The sequence below is a fragment of the Festucalex cinctus genome, chromosome 9 (assembly GCF_051991245.1).
Source record: "Festucalex cinctus isolate MCC-2025b chromosome 9, RoL_Fcin_1.0, whole genome shotgun sequence".
Lineage (NCBI taxonomy): Eukaryota > Metazoa > Chordata > Actinopteri > Syngnathiformes > Syngnathidae > Festucalex > Festucalex cinctus.
In genome coordinates this window covers 16456401-16475512 of record NC_135419.1, presented here as the reverse complement: position 1 = coordinate 16475512, position 19112 = coordinate 16456401, and the positions used below count along the sequence as shown (strand labels likewise).

The following is a 19112-nucleotide window of genomic DNA, read 5'->3' as shown; positions in this document are numbered from 1 at the left end:
CAGGGGAAAAAAAACTTCAGTTCAGCGAGCATGAAAAGCTTAACTCTGGACTCTGCCACACTTTCCACTTTCCTCGTCCCTGAGCAGCAGCTGCAAACAACCTGACGATGACCCCCATGTCGGGTGTTAGCCTCTTCTCTGTTATTCTATAAATATCAGATCAGGTTCCCATGTGCCAATGTGTGCTTAATTGAGACAGAGCCCCCGATGACCCCATGTAGGGCCGAGCCCTCTGCGCCGCCACCTGTCAATCACGCCGACTAATTGGTAGAGCGGAGTGGTCGCCGACGTCCAACTTGTGCCGAAAAGGGAAAACTGAGGAGGTGCCTCTGAACCTTTTCAAGGTTTATGACAAAGATTCCGCTATTTGTAACATGCGTCAAACGCCGCAATTAAACAAAAAACAAAAACAAAAAAACTGCAGAAAAATTTAAGGAAAAAAAAATGTATTTTTGACATTGGTTTTAAAGAGACAATTTTTATAATAATAATAATAATAATAATAATAATAAATATGTATTTTTAATTCTATTATATTAAAATAGAATATATATATATATATATATATATATGTATATACATTATCAAATTAATTCTGAACAAAATATTAACTTTTCACTCCTAAAATGGTTCAAGTCTCTCTTTAATCAGTATTAGTGCACAGTCTGGATGTGAAGGTTGGACACATCTGCTAAACTTGTATGCCACGTTTGATGCCATAAAAAGTGTCTCATTTGTTCCTAGCTAAAAAAAAATCCTAGTTTAAAAAAATAAATAATAATAAATAAATAAATAAATATATATATATATATATACAATGACATTTAGTCTGTGGGGAGACTGTGTACAGTACAGTTATCCCATCTTAACACAATACAATAAATAAATAATAATAAATAAATAAATAAATAAATAAATATATATATATATATATATATATATATATATATATATATATATATATATATATATATATATATATATATATATATATATATATATATATATTTATTTATTTATTATTATTTATTGTTTTAAACTAGGATTTTTTTTTAGCTAGGAACAAATGAGCCACTTTTTATGGCATCAAACGTGGCATACAAGTTTAGCAGATGTGTCCAACCTTCACATCCAGACTGTGCACTAATACTGATAAAAGAGAGACTTGAACCATTTTAGGAGTGAAAAGTTAATATTTTGTTCAGAATTAATTTGATAATGTCATTATCTTTCATGTACAATATACCTTTAACAACAATTTTTTCCTGTTGCTGTCGACTGATGATGACATCACCTGTGTTGAGGAAGTAGGTAATGACCAACCATGGTTCACCTGTTTTCTGGGGTTGTTTAGTAAACTGAACCATGATTGGTCGTTACCTACTTCCTCAGCACAGGTGATGTCATCATCAGTCGACAGCAAGTTGAAAAATCACTTTTTAAAAGGTACTAATTGTACATGAAAAATAATGAAGTTACCACATTAATTATAGACAAAATATTAACTTTTTACTGCTGAAAATGGCTCAATGAGTCAAGTATCCCTTTAACCAGATCCCAACCACAAATCAGAAATGCCCATCAAGATTCAATTGCATTTTCCCTCACAGAGGCAGCACTTCATCAAACGCTAATGCTAACCTGTGCTAACACTGCAGCTACTCTACTTAGCTTTTCACTTTTACATGATAGTTTAAAAAAAATGCCAAATTTTCACCATGGCATCCCACCTCTGAACATGGGTGAACATAGAATGATAAAGAATAAGTAATTTTCTTTTTTCAGAATTTCATCTGTGTAGTTAACTACAGGTCAAATTACTACGGAACAATGAAAAAGTGAGTATTCATCCAAATGTTGTTGTGGTACCTCACTTCTTACATCCAAAACGACATTAGCAGCTCACACTAGCGCGACAGTTTTTCTTGAACGACCACCTGCGGTGTCAACTAGTGACCTAAGTACAATGGAATGACTGAAAAGATTCCCTAACTTCTGATATAAAAAAGAAAAGTTTCTTGCAGATAATTCTTGAAGCTCTAAAGTGTTTTTTTTTCTTCTCAGAATTCCATACAGTATAACCATTGCCAAAGTACAATGAACTGATTCAAAGGTCCAAGGACAGCATGGATGCTTATGAAATTTTTGGTGCGGTACCCCACTTCTGACGCCAAAAAGATCATTAGATGCTATTATCCAATCTCCTCAGAGTTGTTTTTCCTCAGAAGACTATCCATGTTGTTAACTACAGGCCAAAGTACAATAGGACAAATAATATATCCAGCTGTCATCGTGACATCCCACTTCTGACACCAAAAAATGTTAGTGGCTAATCTCAGACTTCTTGAGAGTTGTTTTTTGTTGCCATACCTGAGTTATTAACCGTCAAAGTAGAATGGAATAGTTAAAATGTCCAAGGACACACCTTGTGTGCTTATCCAGTTTTTTTTTCCGTGGCATCCCACTTCTCCTGCCAAAAACACATTATGGGCTAATCCCGGATCTCTTCTGAGTTGTTTTTCTCAGAAGACTATCAATGTTGTTAACCATTGGTCCAAAAACAATGGAATGATTATAATGTTGAAGGGCAGTGTAGTAGCTTGTCCCATTTTCACCATAGAAACCCACTTCTGATGCCAAAAAAGTTGTTAGTGGCTGTTCTCGGCTCTCCGGAGAGTTGTTTTTCTCGGAATATTATCCATGTTGTTAACCGCAGGTCAAAGTACAATGGAATGATTAAAATGTCCAAGGACAGAACGGGTGCTCGTCCCATTTTTCACTAAGTATGACACATGGACGACATCCCGCTTCTGATGCCGAAAAAAAAGAAAACAATATGTTGAAGCGTAGGAGGTCTCTTCAACCCCGAGAGAACGTTGGAAGAGGTTTCAACCCTCTTAAAATGCCGCGTGGTGGGAGGTCTATTTTCTCTCCATCTTGCCTCGCTCCGCAGGGAGTGTGCGTTTGCGTGCGTGTGCACGTTTGCATGCGTGCGTGCGTACGTGCGCGCGTGCGTGCAGGTTTAAGCCGGGGATCAGAGGTGGGTGGCAGGGCTGCTTGACGTTGTAAGATCTTTCTACCAGATTAAAAAAAAGAGAGAACCAGTGAGCGATTTTTCATCAGAAGGTCACAAGGAGAGCTGAGATTTCAGGGTCACTCGGTTCATCTTTGTTTCTTTTTTTCTACACGTTTATGCATACATATTTCAATTCATGGGTGTACTGTACATGTTGATTTTCAATGCCTCTGTCACCAGGTGTGTGAATTGAATGCATATAAGAAGAAAAAAAGAAGGCGCAGTTAATCTTGTCTGCAACTAAACCAGTACAAGATAGCAGTCGGAACATTCATGTTCGGTACTATGATAGTTGTAACAATTGTACATAATTTGTACACTTTTGCAGACATCCTCCAAGCCCTAATTGAACATCACAATGTGACAATGAAGTGACAGCCTTCATTCCATTCCTGTAGGTGGCGATAATGTGCATAGACAAATACAACATAGACTATTACATGTTTTGTAATTGAAGTGTATGTCGTTATTTCCATGGTGTGTATTGGATGTTTGTGTTGATGTATGTCTACATTTATCCTCATACAGTATGCACACCATGTGTATATATTTCACGTGCATGCAAAGCATAGGCTACTATTATGTGTATGTCTATATTGTCTAGAGCAGGGGTGTCCAAACTTTTTCATTTGAGGGCCACATAAAGAAAATCAGAGGGACGCAAGGGCCACATAATGTTATGAAGAGAAATTGTGTTTAGTCATAAAAATTGTACAAATAATTTATTTGTGCTTTTGAATATTTAGAAAAATGCTGCAGTATATAAACCAATTTATTTGTAATATGGCAGTAGGGTTATTATAGTTTTGGAATTTTTTATTTTAGTTTTTAATTTCATTTTGAGTTTTGTTTTTAAATGTAGTTAGTTTTGATTAGTTTTCAGGGTGGTTCTGTTAGTTTTTTTAGATCTTTAATAAATGCTTAGTTTTACTTTAGTTAGTTTCAGTATTAGTTTTAGTTTTTTTGTTTAATGTGTATTGTGCACAATATTTAAAAAAAACACGGGAGTGATGTCATCTGTAGGTGCTTTTCTATTGGCTGCTGCTAGATGATGTCACTTCTGTGTGACATACTTTCAATGATCATTATTCCGGTTTATATCAAAACTAAATCTACTAAAAATCACATTTGAAATAATTCCCAAAGGCTCATGCATTCAATTAATTACCAAAGACTAAAACGAGGACATGATTTCTGTAATTATAATTATTTTTAGTTAGTTTTGTAAACATAAAATGTAGTTTCAGTTAGTTTTCGTTTTTTAAAAAGCATTTTCCTTTTAATATTATTTCGGTAACAATATTGTTTTTTGAATTTTAGTTTTAATTTTTTCGTTAGTTTTAGTTAACTAAAATGACCTTTAATGGCACCTGTTTTTCGATACCCTCCCTTCTTACTTTGACCATCTCCAAACATTTTTGTTTTGTTTTATTTGAACTGAGTCAAATGCCATTTTTAGCATATGTCGCGGGCCACTGAAAAATGGATGGCGGGCCGCAAATGGCCCCCGTGCCGTAGTTTGAATAGCACATATTTTCATATTTTAAAATTTAACAATATTATATATTTATACGTTTAAACCACACGTTTATGTGTATGTGCAAGTTTCATGTGGAGTTAAATGGCGTAAGTAGATGAATATAGATATTCTTTCCTCACCTATGAGTTTTAGGCATTGGTAAAAAAAAATAATAAATTAATTAATTAATTAATTAATAAATAAATAAATAATAATAATAATAATAATGACAATAATAAAATCTGTCTTCATATGTGTGCCATTGACGTTTCAATTACTGCCTATGAATGAATAAAATGCCACACGTTTTTGCCAAAGCAGAGAGCATCACCAAGTGGAGGTTTTTTGTTATTACATTTTTGGGTGGATTGAGTCCCCCCAAAAAGTGATCCTGGTCCTCGAAGGCCGGAGTTCTGCGGAATCGAGGACCAGGATTGGGGGAAGCCTGTCATGTGTCCAATTAGACCAAAGACAGACTAGCTGTGACTTCCAGGTGTTGCCAGTCATTAATCAAGTCAAAGTGGCACGATCAGCTTCCTCCTTCTCAAACCTGGCGATTTATAGCTGGCTAGGTACGGGTTGTCTCTATTCAACATGTCTCCACTGTTGTGTTTTGTCCTTTTGTTAGCATTGCCTGCTGTTTGGGCAAGGAAAAGTTTCAGGGAGAGGCCCAGCTGTTACCGGCCTGTCCCTCGGAAACCAAACTGGGGAGTCAAGTGAGTTTGTTGTTACTGTTTGGCGATTATTTGGCATAATTGACAACCTTGCGTATCTCTCACAGAACTGCACCGCGGCCCCATGAGCTCCTCAACCTGATCCAACTGCCCAAGACGTGGGACTGGAGGACCGTGAATGGCGTCAACTACGTCAGCGCTACCCGAAACCAGCATATCCCCCAGTATTGCGGCTCCTGCTGGGCACACGGCAGTACCAGCGCCATGGCAGGTGAGGTGGAGTGGCGGCAAAAGTGCTGAGTTAACTTTTGTAGACTGTGAAACTGTCTCTGCAAGCAGCTTGATACAATTTTTCTTGACAGATCGTATTAACATCAAGCGGCGAGCGGCGTGGCCTTCAGCCTACCTGTCGGTCCAGCATGTGCTGGACTGTGCCGACTCGGGCACTTGTCATGGGGGCGACCACGGTGGCGTGTGGGAGTACGCCCACAAAAACGGCATCCCGGATGAGACTTGCAACAACTACCAGGCTATTGATCAGAGTTAGCATCACAGCTAATATGTGTATATAATATGAATGTTGGGCCAGCAAGTTACCTGGTTTACAGTTTAATTCTATTTGTTCCATGGGAATGTTTTTACTTTAAGCCTAGTTCCATGTCAATTTGATTTATTTTTAGTTAACTTTAATAACCCCTGTTGTGCTCCTGTTTTGCAGGATGTCATCCTTTCAATGCATGTGGGACATGTTTGACTTTTGGAGAGTGTGGCAAAGTGCAGAACTACACTCTGTGGAGAGTTGGTGACTACGGAGCCATCACTGGACGGGACAATATGAAGGCAGAAATCTTCACAAGAGGACCAATCAGGTTTTGTAAAGCTGTTTTTTGAAAAGCTCCTGAGTTGGTGTGGAATTGTAGAGTAAACTCACAAAACAAGTTTACCTTTGATTGCTATTAAATTAAGCTTTTGTTCATTAGTAGAAAAATGGCCAAAAGGATAGATATTTTCATTTTTAAATATGCAATTTAATAATTTACATTGGCTTTAAAGTGGACTTTTCATGGTTTTCTTATGGCTTGTCTTAGAAATTTTTGCCAAATTAACAAAATTTAAACTTTTGTCTTTAAACCCAAACCTGTTTATTTATTTTAAATAAATGTATGCAAAAGCATACAGAAGGCTTTGGTGCAGCTTCTGACATGAAGAGGTGGCTTAAAGCAATGGTAGTTAATACAAAAACTGCCAGCAGGTGGCATCAGAGTATACAATCAGCCAGGGCCATGTTGCAACAAACTTTTTGCCAGTTTTTTTTCAACAGGAATGTGAACGATGAAACTTGGTTATATTCCAATGCTAATTGCTTCAAAACAGATAAAAATGCTTTCTGGATAAAAGATGACTTTAGTATTTTGCTAAAGTTTTTTTTTTTAAATGGCGCTAGAACAATATTCTGTGTGACTTGCAAAATCCGGTAAAATAGTCAGGCGCGAAGGTGGTTGCGTTCATGAAAATGGCTGCAAGTGAAATGAGTGCTAAAATGCACCGAAACTCAAAATCAGCTGTCACTTGAAATAAGTGTCATGATTGACACCCAATAGTCTAACTGATTTAACAACCAAACGAAGGTCTGCCATTTTGTTGAAGCGAACATTTTGATAATTGTGGCCCGTTTCAGGAGTCTTTGAAAAGCTACCAGTTTTGACCCAGGCGAGATGGGTGATGCTTAACTGTAACTATTAAGTGCCTCCTGTAATGCCAATAACAATTTCCTCTCCCATCTTTCAGCTGCGCAATTATGGCTACAGAGAAACTGGACCTCTACACCGGCGGCTTGTACATGGAATACGTAAAGGATCCCGTGATCAACCACATTGTGTCGGTGGCCGGCTGGGGGGTGGAAAACGACACGGAATACTGGATTGTACGCAATTCCTGGGGAGAGCCTTGGGTGAGTTGTTCAGAGTTGACTGCTGCCGACACCTTTAGGCTAACGAGTCTTCCTGCAGGGTGAAAGGGGCTGGCTTAGGATTGTGACCAGTGCCTACAAAGGAGGAAGCGGACCACTCTACAACCTGGCTTTGGAGGAAGATTGCATGTATGGTGATGTCATTGTACCACTATCATATTAGTACATTTTATTTAAAAAAAAATGTAGTTTTGCATTTGCAAATCAGTGGAAATAAACTTATAGAAATCTTATGAGCTTTTCATGCATTTATTTGAGCTATACATGAACATCTGATTGGCTTTATGGGACTGGCTATCAATTTTAACTTCCCCTCTATTTTTCTTTTCCTGATTCACTTCAATCTGATTAAATATGAAATTAAGTCTTTAAATATCAAGGACATGATAAAATCTTTTTTTTTTGTGTGTGTGTGACTTATCTAGTGTAGTAATCACTTAAGGGTTGCATATTGTCATCAGCAATTGTAAATATTTTCATAAAAAAAACTAAGTGCCTTACAGTAAGTTGTCTTTTATAAATTTAAGAAATACTTTTAAATTCACATGAATGGTAATGCATCAAGCCTCTTTAAACTATTTTTACAGATTTATGGGAAAGGGTAAAATTATTGATCAATATCAGACTCAAAGGATTTTTTTTTTTTTTTTTTTAATTAAACCCAGTTCTGTTTGCTCAGCTGTTCATTGCAATTACCCACTTGGATGGCAAAATTTAGTGCTGTAATTGGTATCAAGGAAGTACAGTGCCCCCCCCCCCCCCCCCCAAAAAAAAAATGTAAATGCCCATACCATAAATTGGTCACAAACTATGATCCCAGAGCTTTTTATTTGAGATGCTTACAAACATCTTGAAACATTACTGGACTTTAATGTACTTGTAGGTGATCAAGAATATATGTATAGTAGTCAGTGTAAAACAACGCACAGCGAAGTTGTATCAATGGTGCGCTGATGCTCGTTAGCAACAAGTGTGTTAAGGGGAAATGCTGTTAGGACAGATTCCATTGATTTGTCAAACATACTAGCTTGAATGCCAATGTCCACTGTATGTTGAAGTGATACAAATGTTTCAGGGAAATTATGGAGATACTTTACAACTGCTGCATTTATTCCAAATCATCTGTAAACCATTGGAATCAGTGTCATATATTTACAGTTCCTATGGGAATCATTAATTGTTGCTTTGGTAGAAGATCTCTATGATCCCATGAAGCTGCGACTTGATGCGGTAAAAATCTCGTCTCTCGTCCATCCAGTCATATAGTTTCTCCAGAAATTTCTTTTTGGGGTTCCTTAAGATCAGAACTATGGTGCAGCCTGTGGGGCAGAGCAGATTCTGGTCCTCCAGAGCTTGCAGGTCCACAAGGTACAGCCGGGGGTTATGGTCCATCAGCACCATGTGGAAGGTGTCGCTGGTCCTTGGACCCGTTCCCAGAAAAGAGTGCAGTGTTGGGATGATCTTGCTTGATTTGCCTGTCAACACCTGGAACTACATAGTTGACTTTGATTTTTATTTTTTACTTCAAAGTCTGTCTTAATTTCATTTTAATAAAGTTGGATCTGAACCTTAACTTATCCTCACTCGTGTCGCAAGTTGGGGATATTTTGGAGTTACTTTGCCTTACACCTGCACAATTTTAATAGTGTTAACCTGCGTAGAGTTAGGGGGATTAACAATAAACTAATTGTAATAGGCAAGTTCCGGGTGATTTACAGTGCCTGTTTAAACCGATGCAATTTTTGAGATTTTACAGTTGTCCCAACCAACAAAACTTTTCTGCTCATTACAATTATTTATTTTAACTGGTGCACCTCTTTGGAAATTTACAGATTTTCTCCAGCACAACTTTTATGGGAATTACGGTAATCTTGTTTTAACCAGAGCAATTTTTTTTTTGTCTCGTTTTAAACTGCACAATTTGTTGGAGATTTAATTTCGTAATATTTGGGGAGATTTACAGTAGTCATTTAATTACCTGTACAACTGTAGCAGGATTTACAGTATAATTTTCACCCTGTGCAACTTTTCTGCTTATTACGGCAACCTTATTTTTAGCCTGTGCAACTTTTGTGGAATTTCTGGTTCACTTATTTGAACCTGTTCAGTTTTTGGAAAGTGGAGGGAGTCTTATTTTAACCGGTGCAACTCTTCTGCTCATTACGTTAATTTTACTTTAATCTGCACAATTTTTACATGAATTAAGATTGTCTTCTTTTGATTTGCGCAATTGTAATGACCGCCGTCCCTACCTGAGGGTCTTTGAAGCCGGCCACCAGGATAATCTCTTCAGCGAGGTTAGCCACCTTGGAGTCCTTCTCCACCGTGACCAGCCTTCCAAAAGGGGGCAGCAGACGCAACAGGATCACTGAGCTGTAGCCGAGGTACGTGCCCAGTTCCAGCACCCTGGAGGGACGCATGTGCCGGCCCACCTCGTCCAAGGCTTGGCCTGAAGAGACGCAACACAAAACTGGTTTGATTATTACCTTTTACTTGAAGTTTTAAATCTTACACCTTTATGAAATACTGAACACTCTGCATAAATATCAACGGTAAGTCTTATTAGTCAGCAAACCATTGATGTTAATGGTATCAAAATAAGGGTGGGACAAAATGCTGATACTACAATGCATCGTTAATGATTTCTAGATACCAATTCTTTATTAGCCAGTGTTTGGGCGCCATCTTGTGGCAATTTAGTCCTTTAACATATGACTACAAAAACCACGATTGGGTTTTAATGTAAAAGCTGATTAGGTGTCACAAAATATGCATAGGTGAATCAAAAAATAGTAACATATAGGCGGGGCTTCCCTGTTCCCCTACTTTTGCAGAGGATAAGGACCAATTGGCACCAAGATATCACAAGATGGCGCCATAGCAATACTTATACAGAGCTTTAGCCTGAGCACACACAAAAAAGAAACACAAAGCAGTGAGATTTTTCACTGAATAACAGAATCAGTGAATCCGTGAGTAGAATCGTAAATGTGAACGATAACACTGCATTTACATCCAAACAGGCGCACACTGACCAGTCTGCGCGCCGATCGCGAAGGTGACATGCGTCTCTGCGTAGATGTCAAAGGTCGCCAGGACGCTGGTGGGGTTGCCGTGGATGCAGTGTGTGAAGACGAAGGCGTGCGTTTCCTTGGCGCTGGCATGTCCCCGCAACAGTCGCAGCGTCCACGCCAGCGCGTCGCAACAAAACCTCATGACGGTGGGAAGCAGCGGCACTGATGCCGCCATCAACGAAGAGGACATTTTGACGGTGCTTCGCGATGTCTTTGAATCTCCAATAACCTACAGGGGAATGAATGACAAGAAACGTTGTCCAAAAGTGAGTTTTTAAAGGCTTGTGTACAAATAGTGTTCCCCGTTCAAAACTTTTTAATGGATAAGCAACAGATATTTGAACACATTGTAACAATACACAGACAGTGAGTCACTATAACAAATTCTCACAGGCATATTTAATAAAGCAGCCAATAAAACCACTATTTCAGCAAATCACTGCTTCACTGACAATAGTTGTGAAAGTCTTCGTTTGTGTCTGCACAACAGTGTTATAATGCCACCCAGTGGCCAAGTTGGGCACACCAAAGGGCGCCATAATAATTCAATCATAACGCACAAACTTGCATTCTTTTAAGTATGTTATTTTTTTTTTATGAACTTTGATATTATACTGCTATAGTATTATAGTGCTATTTTTGTTTTGTTTTTTTGCAATCTTCAATATTTTAGTGCTAGAAATCTGCAGATCGTAGTGGTCGTTTTTCATGGCTTTTCCCATGAATGTAAATATTGAAAATGTATAAATATTGTTTAAAATATAGCAATATATATATATATATTAGGGGTGTGAATTGCCTAGTACCTGACGATTCGATTCGTATCACGATTCACAGGTCACGATTCGATTCGATACCGATTAATCCCGATACGAATTTATAAGTCGATTGTTGCGATTTTTTTTCCATTCAAATTTAGAAAATACTCATCAGTAAGCTTGTAGAGTGTAAGATTTATATGAAAATGTATTATTTATTTATCTGAAATTTCAGTCTTATAGAGGTTGTAATCTGTTTCATGTTTGAACAGCATTAAAATAAAATATTAAGGCTTAATGTTCCGTTCATAACATTCTTCTATGCTCAAGGTGTGAATCATAAAAAAAATAAAAAAAAATCGATTCTGCCGATTATTGAATCGATTCGAGAATCGCGCGATGTAGTATTGCGATATATCGCCGCATCGATTTTTTTAACACCCCTAATATATATATATATATATATATATATATATATATATATTACAATATATTGTGCTATTTTTTAAATTTATTTTACTCACAAATTCAAAAAATTCAAACTAAAACAAGCTAATTTAAATAATTATTATTTATTTATTTTTTTTATTTAATTAAGCAGCCAATGTATGCATTGACGGCTACGGCTAGTATATGATATATTTTTTTTCTAAAGCAACGTTTCATGATTTAGATGTGACTGAAATTGAGTAAATATCCTGAACATGCAATAAATTAATGAATGAAGAATTTTATTTTAGACATTACACACAGTTACATTCAAATAATGAACAGTACCGTGTATTGAAAACTGAAGAATTGAAACAGGAAACGTTATTTGAATCAAGTTAATCTTTGGCTCCCTCTTTCGACGAACAATAGTATTTCCAATTTTTAAATTCTAAACCAACTGAAAACTGTCCATTTTCTTAAAGCATATTCCTTAAATAAAACTGTTAGTTTTTTGCATTAATATAAAATAAGAACATGAATTACAAGGGTTGAGGGCAAGTTGTCACAGTGTGTTGTTAAAGTAACACATTTTGACGCTTAACTATGAGCTAAGGTTGAACACAGAATTACATAACATGTTGGGGGAAAGACATCCACATTTAAATGAATTTGATGCTGTAAAATAGTATAGAAGCAGTACACTTACCAAGCGCAGGGAAAGAGTATGTGTGTGTTTTTCCTGTCAGGCGCAGATGCAACAGCTGACTGGCAAATAAACCACAATCACACAAACACAATCATACACAAGTGAGCCACTTGACTCCTGTTGCTGGTATCCAGGACGCCTTGTGGAGCAGATGTATTGAGCACCTCAGAGACACTTCATTAGGTACACCTGCGCACACTATCAAACAGTCAATAATTATGCATTTGCACATATAATAACGCAGACTTGTTTTATTTATTTATGTCTTTATTTATTTGTTTATTTAATTTAGGATTATTGATTATTGTGGTTGTAGTTTGCACACTGCGGTCAGTCAACTGAATCAAGTTATCTGAACGAGGTCAAAGAAGGCCGGAAAAAACGGATGTGCTTCACAATAAGAGTATTTTAATATTGCCAAATTGGTGGCAAACAATGACCCACCTCCTACTACACAGTAAAGCGGAACCAAACATGTACAGTACTACCTTTGCATATGGACAATTAAGCTATTAAAGCTACCATAAAATTAAAACGTACGATTCCATCGCCTTGTGCGCTGGCGTAATAATGAGCCGTACCTTTTTGACCAAGCTTTGATATGAGAGTTCAGAAACATTACATTAACAATTGTACGGTATTTATATATTCAATGTTACAAGAGCGCTGAAGCTATTGAAGTTTTTTAGGAAGTAAATGAAAATACTGTAAATTAAAAGGTAATACCGTTCGTTTAAACTAGCCCAACCCTCTTGCATCTTCCACACCAATGAGGGCTTGTCGTTTTGATCACGTGGATTGAGCGGCCATAATGCGTTCTTATATTTCTAAAATTTGATACAATAATATAATAACATTGGCTTACCTATTTACTTGTGTAAAAAAAATATAATAATCTAAAAAATAAAACGGGGAACGATAAAAACCCTCTGCGACCTCCACGTGAGATTCGCCAGCCAATCACCTTGGCGGAATCTGAATCGCTGAAGTGGACGAAGGAAGTTAAAGAGCTCGCGTAACGAAGCGGTTGATTCGAAAGTTCCTTTACGTTCGAAACTCCTCTTATTCTCTCTGTATTAGGTTTTATTACATTAGCGCATGATAAATGCACACACTACGCGTTATAACGACGTTAACCTGTCCATGAACGGCTATCGCGAATGCGTGTCTTTAAAACGTCACACCACCAAGAGGTTTTTGTCATAAAATGACGTGCTGCGTGTTGCTTTATTTTGTGTTCAGTTTGTGCGCGTCCCTACCGGAAGCAGTATAGACTAGAGCAAGCTTTGCGCTAGCTTTCCCCCCACCCCGCCCCCCTCCTCCTCCCTCTCCTCTTCCACTTCCTCCGCAGCCCCGCCGGCCGCCCGCCGCACACAGTCTCCGTGGAGCTCAGCCGGAGGGGAGCCACCGTGGCTCGACTGTCTCGCCGGTGCTGCTACTGCGACATAACCGCCGGAGGCCGACTGACTTGGAATAACGACGCTCGCTACCCTCTTCAATAAATTGTTTTGTTGTTCTCTGCGATGGCAGAACTGTCACAACGACGCTTGGGTATGGCAAGTGAGGTAGCACACACCGGACAGTCGCATCAGCATCAACCGGTCACCGCGTCCGCTTTCCGGGAGGCGCAGAAATGGATCGAGGTGAGCTGCTCGTTTGCCAGAAGCAAGGTGTCGTATTGTGCATAATGTTTGATGTTTTGTTTGAAATTTGCATCCTCTAGCCTTGCAACATCGTTGCCTCGTCACCTGTTGAAAGCTGACGTACGCTGACATTGGTTTAATTGTTTTTTGTTTTTTTTTAAATCCGTAGCTTTATTGGACCAAGCTACATGACAAAAAAAATGTCACAAGGCGTATTGATTATCTCATTCAAGTTTACTCACACATTAACTTACTGTTTGGTTGAACACAAACATACTATTCTGTTGCATGAATGGCAACAGGTGGATGCACAGGTTAATTATACTTTAGGCAGAAATTCACAAGTCCAGTAATTCGACTTTAGATTCGTAGTGGGGGGATTTTCAACGTTGCAGATGCAATGTTGCATTTACGCTGCATGCTTCAAGTGACAATTCCAATTGATTTGCTCATGGGAGGCACGGTTCAGATATGGGTTTAAAAAAAAAAAATGTAAAAAAAAAAAGACAAAAAATTACTTACTCTTTGTGAAATTGGGCCTGTTTAGAATGATGAACACCAATTTTTTATTCTGTTATATGAATGGCAACAGGTTGACAAGGTTAATTATACCTTCTGCCATCTACTGGAAGAGCATGTAAATTGTTCAGCTTGTCAATGTAAGTCACTGACTGGCATAACATAAATGAACAAAGATGATCACGATATAGAGGACATCATTAACAGCACCCAAACTTAGATATTGACGAAAATCACAACAAAAACAATAATGTTGCAAGTTGCAACTTATTTTGTTTGCTTTTTGCCAGAACAAATTGTATGTGCGCTTTTTTTGATATTGTATGTTGGTGACAGTAATATCGTTACATTTGATCGCAATATTTAGCCGACAGTGATGAAAAGAATATGATTATATAGCAGTTATGTGATTGTTAAAGTGGTGGAAAAACTGCACAATAGTTTGTATTATCTAAAAACGTATTAAATTACATAATTGTACATGACGTCTACATTTAAATTAATAGACCACACTGGACAAACTTGAATAAAAAAGCCTCCGTGACCCAAATAAACTTCAATTTATGCCTAAATTTGTGTACCACTGCTTTTAAATAATCCCAAGTCCCGAGTGGATTATAGCCTATATGAGTGAGGCATCTCCAAGATAATGAGGTATGATCCATATTTGAAGTGTGCCAGCAGAAGCAATGAGCGCAACATGTGGAATGAATTTTTGCCTCATTGCCAAGCCGGTCCAACAATCGACGCACAAGCGCCGTTTTGTTTCCCGCCGAGGGAGAATTTCAGTGACAGCAACTCATCGCTTTTGACTTGTCGGACCATTCGGTCAGTCCGCCACATGAAAACTGATGAATGGCTTGTTATCTGTTTCTTTTTGTTGTTGTTGTTGTTGATGGGCGGAATGCAGCCGCAGCTTTGTGAGGTGACACAAAAGCTGGTATATCTGATAAATGCTTCATTTGGTGTGATTGAATCAATGCAGCGGGGGGGGGGGGGGGGGGGGGGGCACAACTAGGGATTTGGTGGGGAAGACCCACCCTTTAACACAAACGCAATCTCCGCATTGATCATTGAACAAAATAATCACTGTTATCAGGATCACAATATTGCTAAATTAACTCTATCAAGGTTTATTTACCTCATGCAAGTAGCAAAAGTTAAGTGGAACGAAAGAAGAGTGCATTGAAAAATTCAAGAATATTCCTTGAGTATTCAATGGAATAGTCCAGAGATGGGAAACTTGCAGCCTATGGGTCACCCCTTGGTTAAAGTTCCAAAAGAAAAAAAATATATAAAGAAAAAAAATAAAAGGGGGGAAAAAAAACCTGTTTTTTTTTGTTTGTTTGTTTGTTGGTTTTTCTTGACTGGGGGAGGGTGTCAGATTATAAACATGTTTTCTATACTACAATGTACTGTACTGTACTACGCCCAAACATATGACACCCATGGATTTGTTTGCAAATTTGTTTTTCATGAAAACACATTGAAGGTTTGTCGGAATTTATTGAAAAATGGGTTTGATTTACAACCCTTTTAGCATATTAGCTATTCTACGAGCATATTTGACAAAAATCTAAAAATACTACACACAAAAATTGTAAAAAAAAAAAGAAAAAAAAAAGAGAATAAATAGAAAATATTGAACAAATACAAATATTAGACGCAAAAGCATATTTAGTAGAAAAAGTACACTCATATTAGACAAAATAATCCATCCATTTTCTTGACCGCTTATTCCTCACAAGGGTCGCACGGGGTGCTGGCGCCTATCTCAGCTAGCTCTGGGCAGTAGGCGGGGGACACCCTGGACTGGTTGCCAACCAATCGCAGGGCACACAGAGACGAACAACCATCCACACTCACACGCACACCTAGGGACAATTCGGAGCGCCCAATTAACCTGCCATGCATGTCTTTGGAATGTGGGAGGAGACCGGAGTACCCGGAGAAGACCCACGCAGGCACAGGGAGAACATGCAAACTCCACCCAGGAAGGTCCGAGCCTGGACTCGAACCGGAGACCTCAGAACTGGGAAGCGGACGTGCTAACCACTCGGCTACCGTGCCGCCAGACAAAATAATGGAAAATAAAATAAATGTGAAAGTATATCTGAGTAATACACTTATTTTTATAAACTAAGGGTAATACAACACGTGTTAGACAAAAATAATACAATTGTTGAACAAAAAAAAATTGAAAATATTGGATACAATTCAAGACTACTTGACAAAAAAAATATTTAAAAAAAAATACAGATGTATTCAACGAAAATACAATATATCCAAGCTGCTTTTTTCCATGTTTTGTAGTTTTAAACAGTAAGCAAATTAATCAAATGTAAACGGATTTATCCTTACATTGAAAGCTTTTTAAACAATGATTTGTTTTTCCTGAAGTTTTACTACAACACAGTTGACTATAGGGGTGTTTTAAAAAAAAATCGATTTGACGATATATCACAATGTTACAATCTCATATTGATTCAATATGCGGCCAAATCGGTTTAAATATAAATTTTTGATGGAAATATTCAACAAAACAGCCTTACAGGAATCAGTTAGGGTTCACAATTTAAGCATGGAAGACGAGGTACTGGGCAATTCACAGCCTTTTCCATTTGCATCAATGACAATCATTTAATAGAAGTTTTTTTGTTTTTTTTGTACACCTGACACTCCTCGCAAAAAAAAATAAAAAATACAAATAAGTCTTCCGCCAAAGTTTGAGCCATTATTTCATCAAACTCCTGGGAGGCTTGTTGGCATTTTCCAAAGCGCTTCTGTTGACCTGGAATCAGAATGGGATCAGCGTACGGAGCTGAATAGGTAACTGATAGCGCAATCATATTGTTGTTCTTCTCTGGCTCTTCCCCCCTCAGGGAAGGAGCGGCCTGGTATCATTGGCCATCTGCTAATGCTCACTGGCTCACTCGAGAGAATCAGAGGCGGTTCACTGTAAATGAATGAATGGGCGGATGGATGAATGTAACGAGGCCTCCTCATTCAGGAGCCTGACGCTCCGTCCAAGACTGCTTATTTGCTCTCTGCTGTGTCACAGATCTAATCAGACCTGAAGCTTTGGGTCACTAAAAGTTGATAGTTTACTGGATTCTTGGTAGACTTTTCATACAGATCCAGCACCAGAAATGCATAGGTACATGCAAATGTGGCAAACGAAATCCATGCTATGCCACAGAATGCCAGGATTGTACAAGCTAACTGTTACTCCAAGATGGGAATAATAACGGAATAGAAATCAGCTTTTGCCAAGTTAAATTGAAAAGATCCATTTCCAGCATGTTAAGAGGCAGACAGACCCTTTCATATCAAGATCCTCAAGATTATCAATTGGCGCTTTCAAGATGCCTGATAAAGCAACAAATGTTCCATCTTTAAGCAGCGCCACCAGCTTCAGTGGCAGCAATGATGGTACTTCCAAAGCTTGGAAATGTAATTCTGAGTCGGTATCTTTGATACAGAACAGCAACTTGGCACAACTGTCTTTGACAGTGTGAAAGGGGCTATTCTTTTTCTGCTTGTCTTTTGCTGCCTGAAGTTATGGGTACATCAATGGCAACTTACGACATTGCCCGACCTTTTCCCAGGTCTCTGTTCGGCGTGTATGGAACCCCATCCAAGATGTCTTTTCACACAGCCGCAACCCTCCTCTGTTTACGCCAGTAATACTACCTCAGATAAAATTTAGAAGCCGACTTCAACAATCAGCTTTGATGGGCACAGTCAAAGAGCCTCAAGACGTATAGTATAAACATTTTCAATTTGTTGGGTGATCAGCCTTTTTCCATTCATCACTTCCTCTAATCACCCACCAACCCTTTTCTTTTTCTTTTTTTTTAATGACGTCTGCCTCCATTCTATTGATCGCCCTCATTCTCAGGCAAAGTGGGTCGCTTTGTGTGACTCTGAAATCAAGCTTCCATTCTGTGTATTGATATAGCTTAGTTAGCGGGGCTGAACAGCTCACAGGCTCAGATTTGTAAACCCAGCAGGTTCCACCTTCACAAATGAGCAATGCTCATGAAACACAATCCGATTTCTAACTACTTCTGCTTTGGTTTCAATTGTCAAACTCACTAACTGCGAAGCCGCGCTTTAGTGATGTCAAGAGTCAGGCAATGCCCGATTGATGAGACATGGTAGATTACATCTAAGTTTGCTCTTGTAATTCTTGGTTTTTGATAGCGAGGACAGAGACTGACGATCCTCCTCCCCCCGTCCTGAGGATGTTTCTAATTGGGTCACACAGGCTGAGGCGGTTTCCGACTTTTCGAGCTGCGACGCTGGGGAGCTGGACTCTTTTGGCTGCCAAGGGAGCTTGTGCAACCCCCACTGGAAGCCACGCTGACAGTCGTACAGCAACAGTATGAGATTATACAGTGAGATGTTGTGCTTTTTGGGACGACATCAGCCGGTGTGTTTACTAGATCTGTCTATTATACACTGTTGGAGATAGGATTCACATCCAATTTCTATCTGGACCTGATTCCGATCTGAGGATATCCAACTCTGGACTTGCTGCTCACAGTCGTGACGATAACGTTGAAACGATTGTAACATTAAAATTTGGTAATATTCTGTACTTGTAACCCAATGAATCTTGTTGAAATTTGCAACGATATGACTTGGATATTTTGTGTCTTTATCCAATTGAAATGTTGTGGACTGAACCGTCCTGCTTTGTGGCTTAAAACTCCTAATTTTAGTTGTCAACTGTTGCT

The 19112-nt window shown here is 38.4% G+C and overlaps 3 protein-coding genes across 18 annotated transcripts in view; 2 read left to right on the top strand and 1 right to left on the bottom strand.

Annotated features, from left to right (window-relative positions):
• The first annotated feature begins 5141 nt into the window (after nt 1–5141).
• Nucleotides 5142–7471, top strand: LOC144026302 (cathepsin Z-like). Its single transcript, XM_077532893.1, has 6 exons — nt 5142–5311; nt 5377–5540; nt 5632–5811; nt 5988–6138; nt 7058–7220; nt 7279–7471. Exons 1-6 carry the CDS (start codon nt 5190–5192, stop codon nt 7399–7401), a joined length of 903 nt encoding a protein of 300 aa, XP_077389019.1. The 5' UTR covers nt 5142–5189; the 3' UTR covers nt 7402–7471.
• Nucleotides 7472–8047: 576 nt separating this feature from the next.
• Nucleotides 8048–13902, bottom strand: LOC144025482 (transmembrane O-methyltransferase-like). 11 transcript variants are annotated; one of them, XM_077531537.1, is made up of 5 exons: nt 13785–13902; nt 12209–12267; nt 10274–10541; nt 9491–9687; nt 8048–8729 (listed from the first exon to the last, which is right to left on the bottom strand). In XM_077531537.1, exons 3-5 carry the CDS (start codon nt 10500–10502, stop codon nt 8412–8414), a joined length of 744 nt encoding a protein of 247 aa, XP_077387663.1. In that variant the 5' UTR covers nt 10503–10541; nt 12209–12267; nt 13785–13902; the 3' UTR covers nt 8048–8411. The 11 variants fall into 11 exon arrangements, with proteins under 11 accessions (XP_077387663.1, XP_077387659.1, XP_077387664.1 ...); XM_077531533.1 differs by having other exon boundaries at nt 12209–12397; nt 13785–13898; XM_077531538.1 differs by having other exon boundaries at nt 12209–12263; nt 13785–13885.
• The window catches only part of LOC144025481 (LIM and calponin homology domains-containing protein 1-like), a 49094-nt gene continuing 43105 nt past the window's right edge, over nt 13124–19112 (top strand). For 2 of the 6 annotated variants that reach the window (XM_077531525.1, XM_077531524.1), the window contains exon 1: nt 13128–13851. In XM_077531525.1, coding sequence (XP_077387651.1) covers nt 13732–13851 — 120 coding nt within the window. In that variant the 5' untranslated portion in view covers nt 13128–13731. Of the gene's footprint in view, nt 13852–19112 lie in introns of all 6 variants that reach the window. The other 4 variants (XM_077531526.1, XM_077531523.1, XM_077531527.1 and 1 more) reach the window with 4 other exon arrangements.

What these genes read in the sequence shown, in the direction of transcription:
- LOC144025482 (XM_077531537.1), bottom strand. Translation starts at nt 10,502, where the DNA reads ATGTCCTCTTCGTTGATGGCGGCATCAGTGCCGCTGCTTCCCACCGTC. An exon ending in CGCGATCGGCGCGCAGACTG is followed by an intron (nt 9,688 to 10,273) that starts GTCAGTGTGCGC and finishes GCGTCTCTTCAG; the next exon opens with GCCAAGCCTTGGACGAGGTG. An exon ending in CCGGCTTCAAAGACCCTCAG is followed by an intron (nt 8,730 to 9,490) that starts GTAGGGACGGCG and finishes TCAACTATGTAG; the next exon opens with TTCCAGGTGTTGACAGGCAA.
- LOC144026302 (XM_077532893.1), top strand. Translation starts at nt 5,190, where the DNA reads ATGTCTCCACTGTTGTGTTTTGTCCTTTTGTTAGCATTGCCTGCTGTT. An exon ending in AAACCAAACTGGGGAGTCAA is followed by an intron (nt 5,312 to 5,376) that starts GTGAGTTTGTTG and finishes TATCTCTCACAG; the next exon opens with AACTGCACCGCGGCCCCATG. An exon ending in ATTCCTGGGGAGAGCCTTGG is followed by an intron (nt 7,221 to 7,278) that starts GTGAGTTGTTCA and finishes GTCTTCCTGCAG; the next exon opens with GGTGAAAGGGGCTGGCTTAG.